The following is a 12,174-nucleotide window of genomic DNA, read 5'->3' as shown; positions in this document are numbered from 1 at the left end:
ATAAAACATTTTCCTCGTCAATCTTCACACAATACCCCATAATGACACAGTGAAAACAGGTTTTTAGAAAATTGTGCTAATTTATAAAAAATAAAAAGAGGTATTCAGACCCTTTGCTATGAGACTCAAAATTGAGCTCAGGTGCATCCTGTTTCCATTGATCATCCTTGATGTTTCTACAAGTTGATTGGAGTACACCTGTGGTAAATTCAATTGATTGGATATGATTTGGAAAGGCACACACCTGTGTATATAAGCACAGTTGACAGGACATGTCAGAGCAAAAACCAAGCCATGAGGTTGAAGGAATTATCCATAGAGCTCTGAGCCAGGATTATGTAGTGGCACAGATCTGGGGAAGGGCACCAAAACATTTCTGTAGCATTGAAGGACCCCAAGAACACAGTGGCCTCCATCATTCTTAAATGGAAGAAATTTGGAGCCACCAAGACTTTTCCTAGATCTGTCCCTCTGGCCAAACTGAGCAATCGGAGGAGAAGGGCCTTGATCAGGGAGGTGACCAAGAACCTGATGGTTACTCTGACAGAGCTCCAGAGTTCCTCTGTGGAGATGGGAGAACCTTCCAGAAGAACAACCATTTCTGCACCAACCAGGCCTTTATGGTAAATTGGCCAGATGGAAGCCACTCCTCATTAAAAGGGACATGACAGCCTACTTTTAATTTTTTTTTTAACCTTTAACTAGGCAAGGCAGTTAAAAACAAATTCTTATTGTCAATGACTGCCTTCCCCAGCCAAACCCAGACGAACCAGGGTCTGTAGTGGCGCCTCTAGCACTGAGATGCAGTGCCTTAGACCACTGCGCCACATGGGATCCCACTTGGAGTTTGCCTACTTTGAACCATGGTGGTGGCAGCATCATACTGTGGGGATGTTTTCAGGTGGCAGGGACTGGGAGACTAGTCAGGATTGAGGGAAAGATGAATGGACCAAAGTACAGAGAGATCCTTGATGAAAACATGCTCCAGATTGCTCAGGACCTCAGACTCTGGCGAAGGTTCACCTTCCAACAGGACAAGGACCTTATCCACACAGCCAAGACAACGCAGGAGTGGCTTTGGGAAAAGTCTCAATGTCCTTGAGTGGCCCGGTCTTGAACCCCATCCAACCTGACAGAGCTTGGGAGGATCTGCAGAGAAGAATGGGAGAAGCTCCACAAATACAGGTGTGCCAAGCTTGTAGAGTCATACCCAAGAAGACTCGCGGCTGTAATCAAAGCCAAAAGTGCTTCAACAAAGTACTGAGTAAAGGGTCTGAACACTTATGTAAATGTTATATTTCCGTTTGAATTTTTTATAAATGTTCAAAAATGCCAAACAGTTTTTGCTTTTTCATTATGGGATATTGTGTGTAGACTGATGAGGGGAAAAAAATATTCAATCAATTTTAGAATAAGGCTAACGTAACAATGTGGAATAAGTAAAGGGGCCTGAATACTTTACGAATGCACTGCATCTTCCCTTGTCCTCAGTCCTACATCATCGTCTCCCTCTTTCTCTCCCTGCTCATCTTTTTCTAATGCCCATTCTCTTCTCTCTTTCAATGCCTTCCTCCCTGTCCTCTCCTCTCGTCACCCCTGTTCCTCTCACAGAGAAGCTGATTGAGGGACTGAAGTCCCCTGAGACATCTCTGCTGCTCCCTGACCTTTTACCCCTGGCTGACCCCTTCAGCAGCTCTGCAGAGGGCAGCAGCAATGGTAACAGGCTCTTCTGCCTGTCTGCATGCCTTCCTCTCCCCTTCCTGTATCCTCTCCACACATGAGAGATGTTTCCGGTTGTTAATGAACTGAAGTCCGTCTCATCTACCTTTATTCTCTGGAGCTGGGAGCTCTTTGGTTTCCTCTCTCTTCTCAATCATTTCCTTATCTGACCGTGTCTCCTCTTTCATCAGCAGTGAAGGCTGAGATGTGTGTGGACTCTCTCATCCCGAGCCTGGATACAGTCTCAGCCAGCCTGCCAGGTTAGTGCCCTGTACTGTACCTTACTGTTCTTACCACACATTTGTGTCAACCTTAAATAATATAGGCAATGTTATTACATTATCACTTGGCTTGCATTCATTCATATGACGTGTGCTCTGTGTGGTGCCACAAGGTAATGAGTTATTGGAATAACACTAAGATTTAATGTTTTTTTTCTGGCACCAACATCATACAGGGATATGATTCTTAGTTCAGGAGCTCTGTTGCTGTTTCCTTTGTTGAAAGGACCAGGTAATTTATCAGTAACCTGCGCAAACATACCCTGCCAAGGATAGCTGACAGGTTTCCCTGCACCAAATTAATATTCCCTGTCGCCATTTCTTCAATGCTGTCCACTAAACTGTCTGGAACGGTTGTGACAGTGAGTGTCTAGGTTTATTGCAATGATCCGTTGTCATGATGTACTCCTTGAGGGCGACCAGGAAAACATTTGCAGTGCACTTTTAATTAGAATTGCTGATTCTGCTCCAGATAAACTTGAGCACAGTGTGAATATTTGTGTCATGACTGACATTCCTCAGTGAAAGTAGGCTGGATCTGGGGGCAAGGTCGCTACTGCTGAGCGATAGAGCGTGTCTGCTGCCCCTGAGATTGACCTCTCAACATCACGCAGTAGGCAGTTCTTCCCTCCTCTCCCACCTTTTGGTAGTAGTGTCAATCTGCTCCTCTAGAGGGCACCAATGGTCCTGTCATTGGTCCAACTCCTACATACAGCAAAGTACCACTACTAGTTTGGTGTTTGTTCAGGGGATATCTACTTTGAGGATGGACATACAGTACCAGTCAAAAGTTTGGAAGCACCTACTCATTCCAGGGTCTGTCTTGATTTTATTTTTGTACTATTTTCTACATTGTAGAATAATAGTGAAGGAATCAAATCTATGAAATAACACATGGAATCATGTAGTAACCAAAAAAGTGTTAAACATATCAAAATATATTTTATATTTGAGATTGTTCAAAGTAGCCACCCTTTACCGTGATAACAGCTTTGCACACTCTTTGCATTCTCTCAACCAACTTCATGAGGTAGTCACCTGGAATGCATTTTAATTAACAGGTGTGCCTTGTAAAAAGTTAATATGTGGACTATCATTCCTTCTTAATGTGTTTGAGCCAATCAGTTGTGTTGTGACAAGGTAGGCGTAATATACTGTATTTGGTAAAAGATCAAATCCATATTATGGCAAGAACAGCTCAAATAAGCAAAGAGGAATGACAGTCAATTATTTTAAGACATGGTCAGTCAATCTGGAAAATGTCAAGAACTTTTCAAGTTAATTCAAGTGCAGTCGCAAAAACCATCAAGCACTATGAATAAACTGGCGCTCATGAGGACCGCCACAGGAATGGAAGACAGAGTTACCTCTACTGCAGAGGATAAGTTCATTATTTTTAACAGAACCTCCGATAGCACCCAAATAAATGCTTCAGAGTTTAAGTAACAGACACATCTCAACATCAACTGTTCAGAGGAGACTGCGTGAGTCAGGCCTTCATGGTCAAATTCCTGAAAAGAAACCACTACTAAAGGACACCAATAATAAGAAGAGACTTGCTTAGACCAAGAGACACTCGCAATGGACATTAGATTGGTGGAAATCTGTCCTTTGATTTGGTGAGTCCAAATTTGAGATTTTTGGTTCCAACCGCCGTGTCTTTGTGAAACGCAGAGTAGATTAATTGATGATCTCTGCATGAGCAGTTCCCACCGTGAAGCATGGAGGAGGTATAATGGTGTGGGGGTGCTTTTCTGGTGGCACTCAGTGATTTTATTTAGAATTCAAGGCACACTTAACCAGCATTGCTACCACAGAATTCTGCAGCGATATGCCATCCCAACTGGTTTGCGCTTAGTGGGACTATCATTTGTTTTTCAACAGGACAATGACCCAACACACCTCCAGGCTATGTAAGGGCTATTTGACCAAGAAGGAGAGTGATGGAGTGCTGCATCAGATGACCTGGCCTACACAATCACCCAACCTCAACCCAATTGAGATGGTTTGGGATGAGTTGGACCGCAGAGTGAAGGAAAAGCAGCCAACAAGTGCTCAGCATATGTGGGAACTCCTTCAAGATGGTAGGAAAAGCATTCGAGGTGAAGCTGGTTAAGAGTGCAAAGCTGTCAAGGCAATTTCGTAGTTTTGATGTCTTCACTATTATTCTACAATGTAGACAATAGTGCAAATAAAGAAAAACCCTTGAATGAGTAGGTGTCCAAACTTTTGACTGGTACTGTATTTCTGAGAGTATGAAGCTCATTTTGGTCTAAATTATTTTCTGTGCTTAGGCTAATGGGCTTTAATTTTCGTTCCTTCTTCCTCCCTCCATCTTAACCCCTGGCCTCCGCTCCCTCAGACTCTCTGGCTGGAGAGGACTCTCTGCTGGGCTGCTCTCTGCTGTCTCACACCTCTACCCCTGGGGATCAAACTATCTGTGCACCACCCTCCTCCTGCTCCTCTGCCCCTCCTGGCTCTGCTTCCTGTCTGGACAAGCTAGCTCCAGTCTCATTTGGCACTGCCCAGACATCTGCTGGTAAGACCTCTCTCCAGCTGTCATATATTGTATACCTGTGGTGAAACTCTTCACAGCAAGTCTGACCTCTGATCACAGTACCACAGACCTGCAATATCGCTCAGCTGTAACACCAAGTCAGACTGCTAATATATTCATGTTCAAAGCCAAGCAACCTTTGAATGGATGATGTTAAACTACCCAGTTAACTATCATATTACTCATATCAACATGAACTGTATCATTTCAACTGGGGAATGAGATATTGAGACAGACATGTTGGCAGCCTGTATCAAAGGGCCCTTTTCTTTGTAGCGCTATACAGCTGCCACAACATTGTGGGACCTTCTGCAGACCCTTGACTCATTTACAAAAGCCACATCAGATGCATGGCTTAGTACTAATGCTATGACTGCTCTGGCTGCGTCTGTCTCTGTACTCCCTGCACTCTCCCCTCCTCCTCCCCCCTTGCTCTCTTCTGGGCTGCGCTAACCTCCCCCTCCATCACCCCTTCACCTCCTCTCCTCCACCTGCAGAATCCGCTTACCTCATGTTGGGCTTCCAGCCACCCGAGGCTGGGGAGAAGGGCACTGAGGATGAGTTTGACCCCATCCCTGTGCTCATCTCCAAACACTCCAACAACCAAGGTATGTAAGGCAGGCCAGCAGTGTGTAGTGATCCACACAGAGGATCAAAGTACTGTTCTGTATGAGCTGCCTTCCTCAACCCACATAACTGCCAGGGGACCACGAATGAGCACAGCCATTACTGAGAAACCCTAGCTAACACCTTAGTTCATCACTTACACCTGCTGAGAGCAACCATGGCTGGATGTGCTGTAACATTAACTAGCCCTCCCCATCATAGCATGATTTCACATCAGTGTGTTTCTCATTTGACTTTTCACTGGTTGAACTTTGCCAATAAGAATTGGCAGTTCCTATCAATGGCAGGCAGCATTATGCAGTTGTTTTATACAGTCTCAGAACAGAAGCACCAAAGGCAGAGCATTAAGCCATCTTTTAAGAGTAGTGTCTTCTAGAGGTTAGGACGACATACAAGATGTCCTCCTCCCAGCACTCTTTCCCTGAAATGCTGCGGCTGCATACAGATAATCTTGCCTTACTTTCTCTCTCTTCTTCTCTTTCTACCCGTCTTCCTCATTCACTCCTTTATGCTCCTGTCATCCCACCCTCTCTCCTGTCCTATTTTATTTCACCAACTCTCAATTCTTTGCTAAACTGTCCTTTCTCCTATTCTCTCTCAAATACTCTCTAAATATGACTCTCTCCCGCTGGTTCCCCTTTCTCCCACTTCTCTCTTCCTTGCTCCATCCATGTCCTCCTCTCTCTCTGTCCCTCTCTCTTTCTGGCACATTTCAGGTGGTCACTCGCGCAGCAACAGTGGCACTTCAGAGTCCAGCATCCCCAACATGGCCCGCTCCCTTCTGCTGGTGGATCAGCTCATCGACCTCTAGGGGGTTGGGAGAGAGAGGTCGAAGGGGCAGCTTGCAGTCGTAACATGATGGGGAGAGGGGGCAGCAGAGGCACTTATGTAGCACCTTGCCAGGTGAAATGGAGGAGTTTTAGTGTGGACTAGAGAATACTTTCTCTGGTGTGCCTCCGTGCCCCCGCCTCCATCTCTTGCTTTCTTGATACGCTGGTTTCAAACCATTCATCCTGGCCGTTGGCATTCCCATGTTGGTAACAACATGGCATTAACTCCCCGTCCTGACGGACTGTCTGCTTCTGTCTTGGCTGCACTGTGGTCTTTATCACGCTGTCATCCATCTGTCAACATTCCTCTTTGTCCTGCCTTGCGGTTTCAACCCCACGCTATTCACATACTGCCTGGCTTGCCCATAACCCCATTGGCTTTGCTGTTTTACGTTTGCATAAACCCTGAGCAAACATTGTATGTGTCCCAGGTCTGACCATGTAACACAGCAGTATAGTACTTCTATCTCTCCTAGCTATCTGTATGCACTCTTCCTGTAGCAGCTATGACCATGTCTAGTCATTAGAGCAAAGCAGGCCTTTAGGAAAGCAGACACTGACTGAACTATCACGAGCTGCTTGCATGGGCCATACAGATGAGACCAATGAGCTGTCAGTCCTTAGGCTCCTGCCGTGTTTTTAACTTTTCTCAAACTGCTGTGGTTCACCGGTGCCCCCTGGGAATGTTTGGCTGTCTGTTGCAAATGGTCGAAGATGTCTGTCATTCTGAGGTCAAAAGCGCTTCTGCAACATGCCCTGTTATGGTGGACATCTACAGTCTGTGTCTAGCTACCCCAAAACTGCCTCTGATTGGTCTTCTACAACAACATCTCCTTGACTGCACAACCATGTTTATCTTGGCTGTGCTTTATGGAAGATATATTTTTTTTTTTTAATGTATCTGAACATTCCCTGGGATTATTGTTCCCGTGTTGTGCATTTCCTGTAGTTTAAGGTCATATTGAGCTGGTGCATTTTGCCTCTTACTATACCTCTAAGTATCATAATTATCTGGAAAGGTTGACTCATTCGTGGTATTATTCTAAATGTGTGTAATTCATTTGAATGCCCTCGTCTTCTTGGTCATACTGTACATTAAGACTGGTGCTCAAGACATTTCTCTCTTGGGCAGAATGCATGCTAACCAGTTATTGATCATGTGTATTACAATAAGAGCTTTATCGTGGCTATTCTGTTTGATTTGGGTTTCTGTCCTCGGCCCATTGGCAAGGCTAACAGATATACTTTTCCCAGAATGTGAGAGAGAAATGAGTCCCATATTGAGCATGGATACAGCTGAACAGTGCAATGGTTGTGTATCTCATTGGTTGTTTAGTGAGGGTCAGCTGATCTTTACCAGTGAGCCAGCAGAGTGAGTTGTAGGGTCAGCTGATCTTTACCAGTGAGCCAGGAGAGTGAGAAGTAGGGTCAGCTGATCTTTACCAGTGAGCCAGGAGAGTGAGCTGATCTTTACCAGTGAGCCAGGAGAATGAGAAGTAGGGTCAGCTGATCTTTACCAGTGAGCCAGGAGAGTGAGCTGATCTTTACCAGTGAGCCAGGAGAGTGAGCTGATCTTTACCAGTGAGCCAGGAGAGTGAGAAGTAGGGTCAGCTGATCTTTACCAGTGAGCCAGGAGAGTGAGAAGTAGGGTCGGGTCAGCTGATCTTTACCAGTGAGCCAGGAGAGTGAGAAGTAGGGTCGGGTCAGCTGATCTTTACCAGTGAGCCAGGAGAGTGAGAAGTAGGGTCGGGTCAGCTGATCTTTACCAGTGAGCCAGGAGAGTGAGAAGTAGGGTCGGGTCAGCTGATCTTTACCAGTGAGCCAGAAGAGTGAGAAGTAGGGTCGGGTCAGCTGATCTTTACCAGTGAGCCAGGAGAGTGAGAAGTAGGGTCGGGTCAGCTGATCTTTACCAGTGAGCCAGGAGAGTGAGAAGTAGGGTCGGGTCAGCTGATCTTTACCAGTGAGCCAGGAGAGTGAGAAGTAGGGTCGGGTCAGCTGATCTTTACCAGTGAGCCAGGAGAGTGAGAAGTAGAGTCGGGTCAGCTGATCTTTACCAGTGAGCCAGGAGAGTGAGAAGTAGGGTCAGCTGATCTTTACCAGTGAGCCAGCAGAGTGAGAAGTAGGGTCAGCTGATCTTTACTAGTGAGCCAGGAGAGTGAGCTGATCTTTACCAGTGAGCCAGAAGAGTGAGAAGTAGGGTCGGGTCAGCTGATCTTTACCAGTGAGCCAGGAGAGTGAGAAGTAGGGTCGGGTCAGCTGATCTTTACCAGTGAGCCAGGAGAGTGAGAAGTAGGGTCGGGTCAGCTGATCTTTACCAGTGAGCCAGAAGAGTGAGAAGTAGGGTCGGGTCAGCTGATCTTTACCAGTGAGCCAGGAGAGTGAGAAGTAGGGTCGGGTCAGCTGATCTTTACCAGTGAGCCAGGAGAGTGAGAAGTAGGGTCGGGTCAGCTGATCTTTACCAGTGAGCCAGAAGAGTGAGAAGTAGGGTCGGGTCAGCTGATCTTTACCAGTGAGCCAGGAGAGTGAGAAGTAGGGTCGGGTCAGCTGATCTTTACCAGTGAGCCAGGAGAGTGAGAAGTAGGGTCGGGTCAGCTGATCTTTACCAGTGAGCCAGGAGAGTGAGAAGTAGGGTCGGGTCAGCTGATCTTTACCAGTGAGCCAGGAGAGTGAGAAGTAGGGTCGGGTCAGCTGATCTTTACCAGTGAGCCAGGAGAGTGAGAAGTAGGGTCGGGTCAGCTGATCTTTACCAGTGAGCCAGGAGAGTGAGAAGTAGGGTCGGGTCAGCTGATCTTTACCAGTGAGTGAGAAGTAGGGTCGGGTCAGCTGATCTTTACCAGTGAGCCAGGAGAGTGAGAAGTAGGGTCGGGTCAGCTGATCTTTACCAGTGAGCCAGCAGAGTGAGAAGTAGGGTCAGCTGATCTTTACTAGTGAGCCAGGAGAGTGAGAAGTAGGTGCAGCTGAGCTTGGGTTTTGTCTGCTTGTGTTGTGCTGGTGTTGTCCTACAAGCAATCACAGTTTCTCTTTTTGTTCCATGTGTCTCTGTTGCACATTTCATCCTCATCATTAATCTCCCTTCTTTCCAATCTACTCATCCATACTACACAAAAACACATATACATTTACATTTAAGTCATTTAGCAGACGCTCTTATCCACTTGATGTTGCTTGTGTATAGTGTAATGGTCTGGACAAATATCCATAACCAACTCGTATGTATATAGAACCACTTTCCTCATTCTCCCATTGTAAAGAAGTAGTTAAAGTATAATGAACAAGAATAGAAACACAACATGCAACAATTTCAACGATTTACAGTTCATATAGGGAAATCGGTCAATTTTAATAAATCCATCCACTCTATGGACTTCACATGACTGGGTAGGGGTGCACCCACTGGGGAGCCAGGCCAAGCCAATCAGAATGAGTTTTCCCCCACAAAAGGGCTTTATTCCAGACAGAAATACTCTGCAGGTATAGAGCTTCTTGATATGCCTCACCTGTCAGGTGGATGAATTGTCTTGGCAAAGGAAAAAGGTTTACGAACAGGGATGTAAACAAATTTGTGTACAAAAGTTTAAAGTAATACGCTTTTTGTGCACATTGAAAATTTGGGGATATTTTATTTCAGCTCATGAAACATGGGACCAACACTTTACATGTTGCGTTTTATATTTTTTATCAGTATACATTTTAAAGTGCTTCATATTTAAAGACCTATCATAATATGAATAAATGTGAGAGTGCTATAGAATGAATGAATGTATGAAGTGAGTATCAATATGAAACATATACAATTCATAAGTACATATTATAGGTAAATGAAAAGTTTATTTCTGTGTATTCTTTATGGGGCTGTATTTAAGAGTGCAAAGATATTGTGTCCCTCCTATTTGTCCAAAGTATTTTTGTCTATCCTTGGTCTTGTGGGAGACTATTTCAGCATAGGGAAGCCACTAGTCCCATGGTTGTAGCGATCTTAATTTGGTGGTGTTCTGAGAACAGCTCTGTGCTTGTGACTTGCCTTACTGGGGTATTATCTTAAACCTTCATCCTTGGTTTTCCCATAGTTTTTCCTGGTTTGATTTTCTTCCTCTGAGCTGTAGTTTATTTAACAACAGAGTCTCCTCCCTCTGAAAACAGGGCTTATGACGGATCAGTTCTTCCTGATATCTCTGTCCTTTCCTCCTCCTCTACTGTTAACCCCTAAATGCATCAAACAAGCTAAGCTATATCGCCTACCTACTTACACCTTACAATGCAGTCTCATGTGTTGGAAACAGAACCAAAATGTGTCTTACTCTTGACACCTCTTCATCATCCTCCCAGCCAGCATAATCAGGTGATATCATTTACTACATTGTACCCACACTTGATTTACCTGAGGAATATTCAAATTAGATAATACAATGTTTCAGAAACTAAACTGAAATGCAACCCATCTAAGAACTCAACTCCACAAAATGCATTTATTCAATTTCAAAAAGTATTGGTTCCATACTTGGAAAATAGACAAAGCAAAAATATACATTTCCATTTGAGGTGTTACTGCTAGTATCGCATTACTTTAAGTTGAAGTTAATTTCTTCGTTTTTTTTAAACTTTGAAGTAAAAATGTGTTTTACCCCTCTCCAAACCATATATTGTTCAGTAAATAGAAATTGGGCTGTGGCTTTTTAAGAGTGTCTGGAGAATCAGTAAAACTACTCTTATTTTGTTTTTCTCCGATCTACTTGTTGTACAGTCTTTTGCAGGTTTAGGTGTGGCTAACCTATGCAATTCTACAGTAGTGCTCATATTATCTTTAGACACCACAGTGCTGTATTCAGTAGAGGTCTAGCCTTGCCAGTAGAATTTGACTTATGTTGCTGTGAAACTGATGTCCCTAGTGTGTTTGCTGGGGCAAATATATGAACACTGTTGTACTGCGCAAACAGCAGTTGTCCATATGTGAAAGCACAGAGCTATTATCTAGCGTATACCTTATATTTTTATGAGATGAGAAAAATATTCAACAAGAAAGGGACATTAAATAAACATCTGAATGGAACTCTAGTCTCCTTGGTGTATTTTTCAATTCATCAGTAGGAAATGAAGTTCAATATATGGTAGTGTTATGAGAATTGAAAGAGCAAGTATAGGTGGATAACACATCAGTCTTTTCCGTAGTCACACACCCACATAATTCACTTCCCTAAAAATGTCAAGGCTCACACTTCAGACAGAAAACACAATCTGCTGTCAGTTTGCCAGTTTATGAATGCATTAATAGCTTTCGGAAGCCTTTTTCCTCCTTTCGCCCTATCATAAACACAGTATCTCAGTACAGTATGGAAATGCTCACTCATCCTATTATGCCTTGGTGCTAGACTGAGAACCTAACACACACTGCACTCTTACATAGGGTTTGAGTACTCTCACACACCTAACTTCTTGCCTTTCAATCCACTGGAAGGTTGAGTATCTTAGAGCTACAGTTCCACCTCTTCTCTTCCTCACACCCTGCCCAACTCTTTGCCCTCTGGCTGACTCTGAACTGTGCCCTAAATGGCTGCCACTAACCCTCTCCCCCTGGAGCTGCCGGCTAACTCCTGCTACCTGCACTACCAAGGTAAGAGTGCCCCTGTTTCTGTCGCTCTCTGTCTGTCTGCTCCTGTCAATCTCACTCTCTGCTGGGACTCCAGTGAGTCCTCTCACTCTACCTTGTTTCCACGGGTCCATTTGCTCCTTATCAGGTCCCTATATCTTTATATAACTTACCAATAAAATAATCTAAATCTTCCAGTAATTACTCTTTGTAGTGGTGCGTGGAATTGTTTTGGTGAGGGGTTGTGTCTGCCTAGAGGATGTTGGAGATCTCCTGAAAAACAAGTGGAAACAATGTATTTTTTTGTTGTAGTGATATCGCTGAATAGTCGTCTGTCGCGTTGTGTTCATTGTGTTGTACAGAGTAGATCATGTTGTGTTTTTGGAGTCGTGCTGTGCTAGCTTGCTGCTGTTGGACCATTGTGCTGTTGTTGCTGTTTCCATGGTGTTTACTTGTTTGTAGTAGAACTGTTTACGTGTCATCTTTGGGAGTGGCCTATTGATGCTCTGTTAGACCAAAGGACCACAGACTGTGTAGTTCAAAGCTGAGAGAGGGTTTTCAATGTAAACTAAGTAG

General features: G+C 44.4%; 1 protein-coding gene across 13 annotated transcripts in view; it reads left to right on the top strand.

Moving 5' to 3' along the window:
- The window catches only part of LOC124036294 (AP2-associated protein kinase 1-like), a 53,344-nt gene that overhangs the window by 37,935 nt on the left and 3,235 nt on the right, over positions 1-12,174 (top strand). For 2 of the 13 annotated variants that reach the window (XM_046350672.1, XM_046350670.1), the window contains 4 exons: positions 1,612-1,716; positions 1,911-1,979; positions 4,363-4,539; positions 5,055-5,165. In XM_046350672.1, coding sequence (XP_046206628.1) covers positions 1,612-1,716; positions 1,911-1,979; positions 4,363-4,539; positions 5,055-5,165 — 462 coding nt within the window. Of the gene's footprint in view, positions 1-1,611; positions 1,717-1,910; positions 1,980-3,884; positions 3,934-4,362; positions 4,540-5,054; positions 5,166-5,900; positions 8,822-12,174 lie in introns of those variants that run through there. The other 11 variants (XM_046350681.1, XM_046350671.1, XM_046350682.1 and 8 more) reach the window with 11 other exon arrangements.

The sequence above is a fragment of the Oncorhynchus gorbuscha genome, linkage group LG05 (assembly GCF_021184085.1).
Source record: "Oncorhynchus gorbuscha isolate QuinsamMale2020 ecotype Even-year linkage group LG05, OgorEven_v1.0, whole genome shotgun sequence".
Lineage (NCBI taxonomy): Eukaryota > Metazoa > Chordata > Actinopteri > Salmoniformes > Salmonidae > Oncorhynchus > Oncorhynchus gorbuscha.
Note: the sequence above shows the minus strand (reverse complement) of the source record. Positions and strands in the feature narration are given on the sequence as shown.